The following is a 15,450-nucleotide window of genomic DNA, read 5'->3' as shown; positions in this document are numbered from 1 at the left end:
TTGACTTATATCGTAAGTTTTGTATTATACAATGAAACATATTTTTATAAAAAACAAAAACGAAAACAATTTAGCATGAAAAATATTGTTAATATTGTTAAAAAATGAAGTGCCATTTGAGGAAGTGATGGATTTTGCAAATACTCGTATTATCTAGTATTCTTATTGCTGCGTTTTTCTACAGAATTCTTTGCATTTATTTAATAATACATGCATACATACATACATACATACATACATATGTTATATATTATAAACTATTGTACATACATATATTTAAAAAATTTCACACGTACAAATGTGGCTATAATTTTTCGCCTTATGCCTTAAAATTCTCCAACATGAAATATACCTTCACTTCGGCACGATTCTTTCCGCCCGTTGCAAGTGTGGCAAAAATTGCATATTCACCTAAGGGCAGAGGCAGCACCTTCAGCATATCGGTGGGAAATTTCATGTGCTCAATGACGAGTTCATTCTAAATGCCAAAGGGAGAGAGAGGTAAGATTTTAAAGAAAGCTTACTTTTTCGTTATAAGTTCGAATACTTACACTCAGAGGGCACGAGTGAGCACCGAATGCATTGAAAATAATGTTGAGAAAAGGGTGATTCCGCTTGTCCATATATTCACACAAATCGGCGCTTATATCATAAAGAAAGGGTTTATAGCCGCTGGCCTTTTTCATGAGTTGTAGGCGTATCTGAGGAGGAGATAAACGGGAAATATTAGATATGGATGCTTTTTCAACGCAGATTTGTTAAAAATTAAAAGCTTTTACAACATAGAAAACTTTTTAAATTGATGAAGGTAATAATGTAATAGTTTTTGAAATTAAAAAATGCAAAGAAAAATATTTTTTTTAATTTTTTTTTTTAAACATATTTTTTTTTAATAAAAAAAATTAAAAATTATTATTATTATTTTTTTTACACATTTTTTTTTTTTTTTAATAAATTTTTTTTTTTTTTTTAAAATTAAAAATATTTTTTTTATTGTAATAAAAAAAAATTAAAAAAAATATTTTTTTAAATTAAAAAAATTTAAAAACAAATAATTTTTTAGACTAAAAAATATTAAAAAAAAAATTTTTATAGATTAAAAAATATGTAAAAAGTATATTTTTTTAGATTAAAATTAATTGTAAAAAATATACATTTTTTTAGATTAAAAAAATGTTAAAATGTTCTTTAGTTTAAAAAAATATTTTTTAGACTAAAAAATATGTTTAAAAATTTTTTTTTTTTAAATATGTTAAAAACAAATACTTTTTTTATTAAAAAAATGTTTAAAAAAATATTCGTTTAGATTAAAACAATGTTAAAATGTTCTTTAGATTAAAAAAATTAAAAAAAAAAATATTTTTAAAAAATATGTTAAAAACAAATACTTTTTTAGATTAAAAAAAATGTTGAAAAAAAGTATTTTTTTAATTAAAAAAAGTGGTAAAAAGTGGTAAAACAAATTTATATTTGTTTTGTAAATATTGAAATGAATATTAAGTATAAATTTAATTTTGGCTTACAATTTGCAATACAATTTCGTATACCCTAGCATCGAAGATATTTGAGGAAAAATATTCTAGCATCACTTCAAAAAACAATGGAAAGTTATAAATATTTAATTTTTTAAAGTACTAGTATTTTGTGCTTCTGTAATTAAATTAGAAAGTTTGAAAATTTAACAAACTAATGTGTATTACGGTGTATCACCCCTCATACCAGAAAAAAAACATTGGTATTATTTTCCCAACGGAAATATAAAATTTATTACATTTTAACACCTTCTTCCGAATGTTTTGGAAAAATATTAATATATATGTGAGCTGGACCAATTTTAAAATATCCCCAAAAAACTCTCATTATTTTGATTCCTTTGATGAAAGTTTTAAGCATTTTTATGCAATCTTTTTAAGCTCAAGCTCTTCTGTCATCTGAGATGATTTCTGGTAAAAATATTTTTAAAAACTAATTTCATTAAAAAAAAACACTTTTAAATTTTAATTAAATTTAAAAAAATATTTTTAAAAACTAATTTCATTTTTAATTAAATCAAAACATAATTTTTTTTATAAAAATATTTTAAAAATTTATAAAAATTTAATTAAAATTTATAAAAATAAAATATTTTTTTGAATTAATTAAAAATTAAATTAGTTTTTAAAAATATTTGTTTTAATTTAATTTAAAAGTATTTTTGATGAATCGAAGAGGCCTAATATTTGTGGAACAGTGATGCCAAATATTTTTACGAGTTACGGGCAATTATCGATGCGCATTTTTTTATTTTTTATTTTTTTTTTTTTTTGCTGTAAGCACAGATGCATTGGCGCGTAAAGAAACACAAGCTCTTGTTGTTGTCAGACAAACACGTGGAGGCTCAAATTTTCGTTATTAAAAAAATTTTATTATTTACGGATTTTTTTAATTATAAGGCCACAACTGTGCATTCCTAGTGCATAAGTACATACAACTGTGAGCACTATAATAGCAGTACGACATACTTTTCGCCTTCAGTTTTCACTATTATATTTTTCTATTTAATTTATATATTTTTATAACTATGTACAGTGAAGCCTCCCATGGGCACCTCACCGCCAGTCAAGGGGATTGTAGCTTATTTTAGAACTTCTTAATTTTTTATTTAATTGGCTACTCAGTGTCAGTACTAGTTGCGTCAATAGTTTCCATGCTTTCATCATGTATTGCCTCTAAGACATTTATATTTTTTTTAGTCGAGCAAGTGTCTAAGCTCTCCAAGATATGCTTAACTTGAAGGTTTCAATAATAAATTTTAAAATTTCGAGTCACTCCCTGATCCAAAGGCTGGCAAGCTGAAGTCGTATTAATTGGTAAACGAATAGTTTTGATATTCTTTAAACGCGCCTATCACATGAGTAAGCTGCTGCGTTGTCCAGCAATGATAGTATTTTTCTGTTTTGCAGCTTCATTTTTCGGTCGAACTCCATCAGTCATTGTGTCGTCCATGCCTTCTTATTTGATTGCCAATTTATAAGAAGTTTTTTAATATCAATTTTTTATGAGACACTTTTTCATAGCTGAAATATACTCGAAGGTTTACCATTTCCTGCCGAGGGGCGACCGCTATTAGAATTTTTTTTTCTAATTTTTGGTGTTTCACGTAGATTCGAACCTACGTCTGTCGAATGGTAGTCACGCACCAATCATTCGGCTACGGCGGCCGTGTATAGTTCATACTAACACAAAATTTCAAAATTTTGAAAAATATATAGGGTTTTTCAGTAAGAGCGCTTCAACTTTTGAACTTTTTTGAATAAAACACAAACGGTTTGACTTTTTTAACTAATTTTGTTTTTATTATCGAGTTTGAACATATACATTTAAGTATGAAATTCGATTTCTTTTGCATGACCACCACCTGCACTTTTTACGAAGTCCAATCGTTGATCCCAATTTTTGACCACTCTTTTGCATAAATCGGCCGAAATTCCAGCAATTTCGCGTTCAATATTGGCTCTGAGCTCACAAATCGTCGCCGGCTTGTTACTGTAGACCAATGACTACACATAACCCCAAAACGGGACGGCTTGTTAAATGGACCGTAAAATGGCCGTAATGCTCTTAAAGTAGCAGCAACAGAACGATTATTTTCATAAAAAATTTGCACGATTTGCAATCGTTGTTCAAGTGTGTAGCGTTCCATGATGAAATGTATACTAATGAAGTTTACAAATGACAAGCGAAAAATAAAAAATATTGCGTCGTTCGCCCTCCCTATCGGAAAAAAGTTGAAGCGCACCTATTGAATAACCCTATATATATAATATATCAAATAAAATTTTTTTCAAAATTTCTAACTTTTTAGTAAGAATTTATAGAAAAAAATTAGTATGCAGTTTTTTCGCCTATTTAAGTTTCAAATGGCTAAAAATTTGCTTGGATTTTCGATCACTTCGTTTTGTTTATGGCGATTTTGCATTCTCTTCCCTATAAAAAACTGCGAATTTTGAAATACATTAAACTGACAGAGTCAAGGCGAATTCTATTAAAGGTGGTAGCGGTAAATCAGTTGTGTCTGTCAGTCCAGAATGAAACAAGGCGAATTCATTCCTTGTTTTTATTTTGCTTTGACAATCAAACGTACAAACCATTGTTGTTGGTCTAGTGCCACCACCTTTAATGCGCCTTGGACAGAATTTTATACCAAAACTGCATGCCCAAATTAAAAAAAAAAATCGTTTGAAAAAGTTTTCTATTTCAGCTACGAAGAAAAACAGTATTAAAAAAAAGTTGAATTACTTAATTTTTGGAATATTTTTTTTTTTATTTTCAAACAATTTGAAAAATCTTGAAAAAATCAGAGCACAAAAAAAATACATCCACGTTTAGAATTCCTTATTACGTCGGCGTTTTGGTATCACTATGCTTGATTGAAAAGTTTAAACTACCAAGAAAAAAAATATTTAAACAAAATTTCATTACATAATTTTTTTATAACAAATTATTTAAAAAAACTCTATTAAAAATCAGAGCTCAAAAAAAACATATCCACTTTTCAAATTTCCTATAACATCGCTGTTTTTGTGTCACTTTTATTCTTAAGAAATTTGATGGAAAAGTTTAAACTACCAAGAAAAAAAATTTTTTTTAATTTCTTTACACAATTTTGTTTTTGTTTTTTTTTTTATATATTAAATTATTATGAAAAATCTACATATTTAAAATCAGAGCACACAAAAAAAACCAATCCAATTTTAGAATTCCCTATAACAAATATAAAAAATATTTTGTTTCCCACTCACTGTCACATTCCGCGTCAGCTCCGTTGTGTTTAAAAATCTCGTCTTCAGCGACAACTCATTCACGTCACGCTTCACTGCGCGCAAGCGACACATTTCGAATTCTACAAATTTTTCATCAAATGTGGAGCATTGCACGTTCGTAAATTTCTCAATGCAAAGGCCCTAAAATTATCAAACACACAATTTATTTACAATTTTTAGTCTTTGCGAATTCTAAATTACTTACATAACAAAAAAGTTGCATAAAAATCAACGTTACGATCGGTAAGTGCGGCAGAGGCCAGGAGTTGCGTCTATTAGTCGGCATTTTTACAAATAAATATTGGAGTTTTAGAAAATGTCACCCAAACCAAATTTGTTATAAAAACCGAGCCACGTACGGCCAACGCCAGCAGCAAGCGACAATTACTATAGCAAAAAAAAAAAAACACCCATACTAGCGAATGATCTACTCTACGCCATCAGCTGTGGTCATTAGACGGTACTTTTGCCATACATTCACACATTTATTTCATTGCAATAGATTCAAAGCCAAAAAGAAACTATAATCGATACCGAAATTGATAATTTTCGTTTATGCAAAATAAATTATCAATTAAATACCTTAGAACTGCGTGTGGCGCTTTTACATTTCGTTTAACAAAACCCCAAACAACGGTGCTTTAGCGCAACATAACTCATAGAGTTAATTAAATTTTATTATTTCAACAAAAGCAGGCAATTAAAACGAGATTACAATTTCTTTTTTGTTTTTGTATTTTTTTTTCTTTATTTTTTTTGTATTTTTTGTTTTGTATTTTTTTTTTTTTTTTTTTTTTGTATTTCCAATTTTCTTTAATCTGCTTTCCAGTATTATATATAGTATGAGTAAATTACAGCAAAGTCAAAGTTGCGTACATTAACCTTCTCATCACTGATACATCGGTAACAACTAAGTGCTTTAACATTCACATAAATATATGGGAAGTACCACAAAACTAAGCGCTTAAACTACAAATGAGACGAAGTATAAATTATAATTAAACCATATTTGCTATTGACTAAGCACCACCTAGTCACTGCCTTCGCCGTCATCTGTAGCTTCGTCTTCCTCAATTTCGTCCTCCTCTTCGCTACCACCACTCGCAGAGCCCTCACTCTCCTCTTCGCTTTCCTCCTTCTTCTTTTTCTTGTCCTTATCAACTTTAGATTTATCGGCCTGTAGCATAAAATGAATAAGTTTCAAATAATTAGCAACAGTTACAAATAAAAATTTCGTCAACTTACAGTTTTCTTCTTCTTTTTCTCTGGCTCCGAGTCAGCGCCCGGTTTACCCTTTTTGTCTTCATTATCTGAAGATGATTCATCATCGGAAATGTATTCTTTGCTCTTGAAGCCACCAGCACTAGCCGGCGATTTTTTCGTTGGCGTTTCCTTCTTGCGCTTCTTGGCCGCACCAGACGACTTGTCGTCAGCATCCTCGCTAGGCGCTGGTTTGTAATCTTTCATTTCGTCTTGATAGCGCTGCCTATCTTTAGCTGCCAATTCATCCCATTTCGACTTATCTTTTAGCTCCTTCCACATTTCACCTGCCTTCTTTGCAATCTCAGTTACTTTGATGCCTGGATTGTCTTTTTTGATTTGTTCGCGGCTATCGTTGAGCCACAACATGAATGCTGTTGTGGCACGTTTCGGTTTGTTAGCATCTTTTTTGGTTTTGCTCGTTTTCTTCTGTAAGAAATAAGCAAAATAAAAGTTTTAGCGACACTAAAACGTAATGCAGGAACCTAAAAATCCATTACTCACCACACGTTCTTTGCGCTCCTTCTTTTCCTTCTTCTCTTTTTTAGGTTTTTGCTTCTTTTCTGCGCCCGAGTCACTGCCAGCACCGCCGCCACCACCTTCGCTGGCGTCCGAGTCTTCGCTATCGCTTTGTACATTACTATCGTATTCCTCCGCCACATCTGATTCCGCTTCATTTGGTTTGAAGTCTTCATCGGTTGACTCGTCGTCAGATCCTTCATCATCATCGTTCGATTCCTTTTCACGCGCTTCAGCTTTCACGCGTGCCAAATAGGCATCTGGTTCATTCTCATTGTCCGAATCACCAAAGTCTACATCATTGTAGCCGCCCTTATCTTTGCCAATATTGCTGACACGCAATTTCTTTTGTTGTATGTAGTCAAAGAGTTTGGCATACTCTTCCTTTTCGATGGAACTGAATGTGTGTACGGTGCCATTTTTCAAGGTAATCTCAAAGTCAAAGCTGCGCGTGGAACCACCACTACGTGCAAAGTTCACCGAGGCGATTTCTTCAAAGCGTATATGCACTGGTGGCTTGTGGATGTAGATAAATCCACGCTCAAGCGGATAGAGATAACCGGCGGCAGCCTTGAATGAACAACCAACGGCCGCAGTGCCAGAGTGTCTAAAGTAAAAAACAAATATTAGTTTAATTTCAATTAATAAAACTATTGAATTGAAATATTGTAAATCCAACTCACCCAATGAAATTTCCAGGTCCGGTGATTTTGCGCCCAATCAATACCTTCATCACTTTACCCATTACCTCATACAGTGGGCCAGAGAGTTCTTTCTCGATTTTTCCTTCATACTTTTCTTTCAACTCTTCATCGGAGAAGGGCAACTCGATAGAGGTCTCCTCTTCCGGACCAAATAGCAACACTAAGAAGTGATAGCGTGTCTGACCTTGTTTGATTGGTGGATCCAGTGAGAGCACAAGGAACATTTGCCTATTATCTTTGTGTGGCAACAGAAAAAGGCGCAGCACAGAATCCATGGGTATTTTGTAATCGAAAGTTTTACCGTGCAGTTGAAAGAAGGTGGAGAAGATCTTGATGTCGTAGCGACCACGCGGCGTAAGGCAATGTATTTCGCGGAATATAGCAATCGCATCGCCAGAAGCCGATATCACCGAAGCCTTGCTCATTACGTTGTTCTGGAAACTCTCGACTGGATCTTCTTCCGCAGACTCTACAGCCGGAATGTGGAAGCGCATTTCTAGCAAACCGACCGGTGCATCATCGCTCTGATGAAATTCTAATGTCACTTCATTTTTACCTGTCATACATTGGGACACGTGCTGCAATGGTATTTCAAAGATAGTTTTGCTGTCCTTGTCAAAACTGAGCGCAGAGCCAAGAAATCGTGCCGTACCCCAATTCCAACCCTTGACACACATCTCCTTTTCAACCATATCTTGCTTATAGGCTTTCTTCAAGAATTTCCCCAACTTTTCATGTTCCGAATCGCGAAAACCGCAAAAGCGGTGCAGCGAGCCACTCTTGGTAAATATACGTAAACCCCAATTCCCAACGAACTTCTGCGCATTTATCAAATCTATATCGTCTGCTGCAATTTGTTCTACTTTGCCCGTTTTATTATTTTTGAAAATTATGTGTTGATCGGTGAGTTTTAAACGGCCGGGTGTCTAAAATTAAGCCAGGTGTGAATTGATGAAAACAACGCCACGGTTCGGCATTTCGCCGACATGAGTTGAAACTTACCAGCACGCCGCGCACTTCTGCGGTAATATCACTGTATTCGAGTGTATCGGCCATCACTTGAATATCGGCAATCACTTGAGTAAATATGCAATATTTTAACAATTTAAAGGCAGAAAATTTACAATCCAATGAACAACTAAACTAATTAGCTCAGCGCTAGAAAAACTTAAATCAACGCTGCGCTTCAAATAACTCAACACGCTTGACAACTGACGAAGAATCAAAAAAGATCAAGTCACAATAGTGAAGGCGTCAGGTATAGTGTTGTCAAGTTCGTTTTTTATTTGTTAACATACACCAAAATAAATTGAAAAAAAAAAACACAAACTAAATTACCAAATATTCTATATATATATATATGCATGTATTTCCACAAAATTATTATCTGTATTTAATGTATGGAAGAAATAATAATATGTTATTCACATCTAGAAAATAATTTTCAGGTCTCGTAATAACTAAACAAATATATACATAAATAAAAATAAAAAAATTACCAAACATGTTTTATAAATATACATTACATACAATAAGTATATATAACTTCACATGTATTTACATTAATGTATGGCAGAAATAATAGTACAATATAAGGAACGCTTTACACACATCTAGGAATTATTTTTGTATAATTTTCATATCTGATTATTATTAAAAAATATATATGAAACATTTCTGAGTGTCACGTGTAAAATGATCTCTTTATTACATTTTTATAAAAATATTCAACAACAGCGGCAAAGGAAACAATTTACTGAATTGTTACGGTGAAAAGTTACAATGCCGAATGAAAATTTACCAGGTTTGGCAAACAATTACCAAATCGGCAATGCAGGGCTTCCATCTGATTTCCATTAACTAAATTTAAAAAAACAATTGTTCTCGGAAGATTAAAAATTCCAAGTTCAACTGGTCCAGCTTTATATATATATACATTGCGTACACCCTTTTTGGTTGTTTGGCCGAGCTCCTCCTCCTATTTGTGGCGTTCGTATTGATGTTGTTCCACAACTGGTCCAGGCCTTACAAGCTTTAAATAAAGGTTTCATCGAAGAAAAACTGGCATACCTTTTTCTTTTAGGTTACTTTAAATTATTATTTTTTTTTTTTCTAAAGAATGTTAACCCATGAACCAGTCTTATACTTATGCGATTAGGAATAGTTAGTTCATGACTGTATTACATAATATTCAAAGTGCTGCCAAATTTCAAGTACACAGTAGATCACTTCTATTCGCCACTTCTTTGCTCGTTATCTTTATGTTCTAGCATAAAAAATTTGCATGTGAAAGCAATAACAAAGTTATTAAGCAAGATTTTCCGCTAGCGAGTTTGGTTGTATCTCATTACTCTGGTATAACTCACAGGACCGCTTCTTTTTGCTAAGAGTTAGCAAGGGGCGAATAGATGAAGTATAAAATGGTATAAATGAACATATCGCACTTGTTACGTTAAAGCGTAACAACTCAAAATTTCCCAATTTTAGTTTTTTTGCAAGAAAACAATGTACAGTGGTCATTTCTACCCACTGTAAAAATCGTTCAGTGGTTTGTCTAGTCTTTCGTTAAAAAACCGTTATGACTCTCTCTTTGTTTTCAGAATGACTTCTTTTGTCTCAACTAAAGAGGTCCATTTTTAGTTGTCTCCAAGTGTTTGAACAAATTGGTGTCACAACAAGTGTAACATTTTGAATTGTGCCTGTTTACAACCAAACGGCTTGTTTAAGTTTGTTTAAGTTACGTGTTATTTTTTCAGTTAAACAGAGACATTTCAAAATAACACCACTAAGTATATAAAAAAATTTCAGGAAAAGAGTAACAACTCAAAAATTTGTTATTTTAGCGCAACTACTAAACAAATAAGAATGAAACAACCGTTATATTGTTTTTAATGATATTTTCGTGCAATTACATATTTTTTTCCTTGTAATATATTATTTATATTTACGGAAACAGTTTTTCGTCTCTACTGAAAATGTTCAGATTTTGAGTTGTTACGCTTTAACGTAACAAGTGCGATATGTATACTGGCAACGTGAGAATAGAGCTGCCTTAAATGGCTTGTGTTTGTACGAAAACGAGTTATACCAGTCAAATGAGGTATAACCATACTGTGTGTACAACGAATAGATCGATAACTTTGATGTTGCTTTCGCATGAAAGTTTTTGGTTAAATAGCGAATATAAGAGGCCTTCTGCCTTACAAACACATACAATGTAAGGCAGCTCTATTCCCACGTTATATATATGTTCATTTATGCCAGTTGATGTATCTATTACCTCATGCTAATTTAAATTTAATACATTTTATCGCAATGTCGCATTTAATATATATTCTAGAAATGTAGTTTAATTGGTACTTAACTGTTGTCATAGTTTTATTTGAACACAAACAACAAATTGTAATTTTGCTTTGCATAACCAAATAGAGATTGGAGTTTCCATCAGTCATAACGTACAAAATGAGAAAATATACATTTCATTTCTGCCAGGCTGGCAACCTTCGCACCGCTTTAGTAAACGTCAACAGTCAAAACAAATGTGTTTAACCAGTTGTATTTCGCATTTATCTGCAATTCGTTAGGAAATCTTATAAACAAAATATATTTCTATTTAAATGGATAACGTTAGTATTAAATACTTAAATGATATTTCTAAAGCTTCAATAACTACAACATTGTTATTCAAAATCCGCAGGAACTTCGTAGCAAAGTGGAGTCATGCTGCCGGACGGCTGAGGATTTCACAAAACTATACTACACATCCTTTGACAAGCGACGGCATGTGAGTATAGACGTCTTTCTAATTCGAATTCATTTTCACCTGCTAATTTATTTTCTCCTGTCTGCCTTAGCATATGGGTCGCATGTATCTCGATAATGGTTTGCTGGTTTGGAATGGCAATGGCTCGAGCGGTAAAGATAACATACAAAAATATCTAATCGAACTACCTACATCAGAGCACACAATAACTAACTTGGATGCACAACCTATTATCGATGACGCTGTGGGCGGTCAGCTGACTTATATGATACAGGCCGGCGGTACTGTACGTTACGCCGATGAAGGTGTTAGACCTTTTCAGCAAACGTTCATCATTACCGCTCAGGAAGATAAGTGGAAAATAGCTAGTGATTGTTATCGACTACAAGATGGACTGGCACGTGCGGAAAATTAGTTTAAGTATATTAAGGAAGCATATATTGAGGTTGTACGAACACACTTCACATTGTATGCGAAACAAAAGGAAAAAAATAATAACACTTGATGGTCACACTCACATTCTTTATTTACGTACCAAACCGCAGTCTTCATCGTCTAAATCTAACTAAATTAATTACTCCTCCTTGGCTTTCTTTGCATCGGGCTCGCCTGAACTCTCCGTGAATATCGGTTTTGGTTGAGTCTTTTTGTATGCCGGCGCTATCCAATAAGGATTCTCCTCCGCTTCCTTAGCATATTTCAAAATCGCCTCACGTGGATCTTGGTCGTCATCGACACGCTTGCTCAAGCCCAAATTTCTTATGACATATGAGGAGAGTGTGCCACCTGAGCTCGCAACACGTCCACCTTGGCCGCTGGTTATTGGCAAATCTGGTCGCCGCGATTTGACTGGATCCAAACGTTCCTTTTCCATTTTCTTACGTGATGACCTCGATTTTTCTTGCCTAAACATTGGCAAGGCATGCGGTGTAATAATTTGCGATACACCAATCATTTCTGTGTGTTTTTTCTTGCGATGTGTCTTGACCACGCACAATTTGGCACCGCGCGAACTGAGTAGTTCGTCGTAGTAGCACTTGATGACACCATTGCCGCAACCGACGAATATCTGATTCAGCTTCGGATGCCATAGTGCTTTTATGACATGTGAGTCTGTAACACCAATACGTTTCACCTCTTCAAAGGTTTGTGTGCTATAGAAATGCAGTTGCGCTTCCTTGGCACCTTTTGGTAATGATTCGCCAGTCAACAACATTTTATCATCCGGACTGAAGCAACAATCCGTAGTGTCGTAACGTGAAAATAGATCAGTCCACGAATGCAGTGGATCTTTGAACTTTCGTAAATCCCACAACTTCATTGTCTCATCATTGGAACGTGTTGCCAAATGCGTTCCCAAGTATGAAAATTGAATTGAACTAATTTCGGAACCCTTTTGATGCGCACCACGCAAACAGTGTGTCGTGTTGACGAACATTTTGCGCGTGTCCCACATCTGTATCGAACCATCAGCACAACCGGCGGCAATTAGCGTTGCATCGCGATTAAAGATGCACGCGGAAGCGTTGGTACGCAAACCGCCCTGCGCTCGTGTTTTAATTACTGTCTTTTGTTCCTTCGACTTAAGGCCATGCCAAATTCGAAGCGTGCCATCGAGTGCCGCTGTAAGGAACTCTTCACGTGTATAAGGGTGCCAACAGCCAGAGGTAAGCTGAGCGGTGTGGCCCTTTGTACGCGACATGTCGCTAATATATTGATCGCCCTTTACACATTCCATTTTCTCAAATCCGTCACGATCAAGAATTTTTGCCTGTGAATTACCTGACACCACCAGAATCATGTCGCCTGTAACGGAGTAATGTAGAGCGCGTATGGGGTAGTTCTCACAAGGTTGTATGGTACGAAAGCTGCGCATTGCCGCATCCATGCCGGCGAAATCCCAAAAGCACATATCATAATCGATTGAGCCGGAAACGAGACGTGCTCCTGCGGGATCGCCGGCAAGTGCGAGCACAGCACGTGAACCATGTTGCATTTGCACTTCATGCGTATTCGGTATCTTGCGCTCCAGATGCCCCTCATCGTCACTATTCTCGTCGTCGTCGTCATCCTCATCATCATCACTGTCTGGATTCGTTTTTTTCAACTTGGTCACTGATTGTTTATTAGTGTCTGCTGCAGCACCTACAGCGTCAGTAGGTAAGGGGCCAAATGCAGGTTCATCATCCGAATCATCATCCTCACCAGCCTTACCTTGGTCGGTATCTGTACGTGGCTTTGGCGGCGCGACTTCACGTGCTTTGGCTATTTGTTCCTGTAAAATTCAATAGTTTAGTTTTCTTTTGTTTTAATTATTTAAATGACAGGATGAAAATACACAAAATGCCAGGATATTCCATTTTTCTTTTTCATCATAAAAGTGTACTGGTCTGTGTTCAGTGATCACACCATTTATTGATTACTTACATTTATATCGAAAACTTTCGCGGTTTTCCTTCCAAACCCGCTTATTCCCATCACTTCTTTAAGGTGCTGACTTTCCATGTCGTCTGTCACCTCTTCTACTTGACGTATCAACTGCTCTTTTCCCATTTTCTTGAAACCACCGCCGGTGTTCACCGAAGTCGTGGCTTCATCCTCTATTTCTGCTGGTTTTTCTACTGCTGCGGCAGGCTTATTGGGATTAAGATTTATTTTCCCGAAGGAAATTTTACTGCGATTCATTTTTATTACACTTTAATGCACGAATATATCATTTGTTATTGATTATTTCCAACTGTTTCGAATAAATGAAGAAATAATCTGTGTTGTTGGTATAGGAAGAAGAGCCAAACGTAAATTGCCGAAACAGCTGTTTGTCGCCCAACTATATTTATTGTGAATATTTGAATTCGTACAGCCCGTGTGTGTGTAATTAACCCATAGGCGGTAGTTGAAAAAATAAAAATTAAATAATAGTAAAATAAATTTAAGAATATAGTTGAGTAAATAAACTTATTTGTGGTAATGGGTAAATAAAAAAGCAAAAAATATATTAACTTTTAAAAAAGTAAAAGGGAATATATAAGCAAATTCAAATAAACTAAAAGTACGTTCGCATATGCAGTAATTAGCAATAAATTCACAAAATTAATCTACCCGTTCACATATGGCAGATTACCTGCAAAGTTGACAATCAGCAGACAAACAGTAGTGACAGTTTTGAAAGGGTTTTCTTCATAGAAATTACTCTGGTGGAATATTTTGGAGTTTTTGGTTTGTATAATTATTATTAATGATATGACGAATATTAATGTTACCCACTGTATGCGCATAAATTATTCAAGTAAAATAACGGTTTTAATCTATCTCAAAAGGTTTATGTCACAAAAACATAGTGCTCAGTACAGTAAAATCCAATTAATGTAGATCAATGGGACTCGTAGTGGAAATGACGCTGGAAGGGGGGGGGCACTATTATACTATGTACTAAATACTTTTAATTTCAATGTTTCGAAACTCGTCCTTGCAACTCGCTGGAGTCTTCTTTATTTTATATGCTGTTGACTGATCGATCTCTACGAACTTTTAATTTGTTTTAATTTGTACACTTCAAAACTCAACCTCCAGCAGGAGTCTGGTATTTCTTAAACGCTCATGCCTGTTTAACTTCTTGAAGCATTCTCGTTTCTTCAGTGAAATAAAAAAAGTGCGTGTAGCGTAGTACACATAACGGAAGTGAAACTTTCAAGGCAGACAAAGAAAGAGGGAGAGATCCGAGAGATAATGAGAGAGAGAGAGAGAAAGAATATATATTTAAATAAATTCACAACATGTGCAGAGAATAGAAATAGACAAAATTTACAAAAAACGGAGAAGGGTCGACCGGTGTAGGTAAACGCCGGACACAAATCGTGGCAACAACGCGCACTACTCCGAGCGTTTATCACCCGCACAAACGCAGCGATTTCAGGACCGCATCAGCGGCACAAATTATCGCAAGGCAATACCAATAAATCTGACGCAGGAATGGATAGCACTTTAGAGTACGCACAAGCACTAGCCAGGAAACGGAAATAAGCGCCAAAAAGTAGGCACCAAAAAAAGCCCAAAAAAATTGGGACCAAAAAACGCCCCAAACAGTAGGCACCCAGGAAATATAACGCCAAAAAGTAGGCACCAAAATATATTTCCTACAAGTTTGCACCAACAAACAAGCGCCAAAAAGTAGGTAGTGTTATTTTTCACTAGAAATTAGCAACCACAAAGAAAAACTCAGGAAAAATAGCCTAAAGAGTATCTATGATATATATAACGCAACCTAACTCTCTCTCCTTTTCCTCTACGTTATATCTGTCCACCGACGCCTAAGAAGTTTCACTTACAAAAAAAAATATAATAAATTAATGGTCACTTTTTTCATGACACACATTGCGATCATTATTGACCGAAGTTTCCAGCG

The 15,450-nt window shown here is 34.6% G+C and overlaps 4 protein-coding genes across 4 annotated transcripts; 1 reads left to right on the top strand and 3 right to left on the bottom strand.

Annotated features, from left to right (window-relative positions):
* Nucleotides 1-319: 319 nt before the first annotated feature.
* LOC129244372 (uncharacterized) lies at nt 320-5,088 on the bottom strand. Its single transcript, XM_054881992.1, has 4 exons — nt 5,008-5,088; nt 4,782-4,943; nt 552-701; nt 320-478 (listed from the first exon to the last, which is right to left on the bottom strand). The coding sequence occupies exons 1-4, from the start codon at nt 5,086-5,088 to the stop codon at nt 320-322; spliced, it is 552 nt and encodes a 183-aa protein (XP_054737967.1).
* Nucleotides 5,089-5,685: 597 nt separating this feature from the next.
* Nucleotides 5,686-8,493, bottom strand: LOC129245186 (FACT complex subunit Ssrp1). The gene is made up of 5 exons (XM_054883214.1): nt 8,288-8,493; nt 7,265-8,211; nt 6,567-7,188; nt 6,048-6,491; nt 5,686-5,979 (listed from the first exon to the last, which is right to left on the bottom strand). The coding sequence occupies exons 1-5, from the start codon at nt 8,339-8,341 to the stop codon at nt 5,833-5,835; spliced, it is 2,214 nt and encodes a 737-aa protein (XP_054739189.1). The 5' UTR covers nt 8,342-8,493; the 3' UTR covers nt 5,686-5,832.
* Nucleotides 8,494-10,814: 2,321 nt separating this feature from the next.
* LOC129245336 (NTF2-related export protein) lies at nt 10,815-11,565 on the top strand. Its single transcript, XM_054883429.1, has 3 exons — nt 10,815-10,911; nt 10,983-11,069; nt 11,140-11,565. The coding sequence occupies exons 1-3, from the start codon at nt 10,903-10,905 to the stop codon at nt 11,461-11,463; spliced, it is 420 nt and encodes a 139-aa protein (XP_054739404.1). The 5' UTR covers nt 10,815-10,902; the 3' UTR covers nt 11,464-11,565.
* Nucleotides 11,550-13,831, bottom strand: LOC129245335 (gastrulation defective protein 1 homolog). Its single transcript, XM_054883428.1, has 2 exons — nt 13,476-13,831; nt 11,550-13,323 (listed from the first exon to the last, which is right to left on the bottom strand). Exons 1-2 carry the CDS (start codon nt 13,731-13,733, stop codon nt 11,623-11,625), a joined length of 1,959 nt encoding a protein of 652 aa, XP_054739403.1. The 5' UTR covers nt 13,734-13,831; the 3' UTR covers nt 11,550-11,622.
* Between the last annotated feature and the right edge of the window lie 1,619 nt (nt 13,832-15,450).

The sequence above is a fragment of the Anastrepha obliqua genome, chromosome 4 (genome assembly GCF_027943255.1).
Source record: "Anastrepha obliqua isolate idAnaObli1 chromosome 4, idAnaObli1_1.0, whole genome shotgun sequence".
In the NCBI taxonomy this organism is placed as follows: domain Eukaryota; kingdom Metazoa; phylum Arthropoda; class Insecta; order Diptera; family Tephritidae; genus Anastrepha; species Anastrepha obliqua.
The sequence above is the reverse complement of the archived record's forward strand: the minus strand, read 5'-3'. Positions and strand labels throughout refer to the sequence as shown.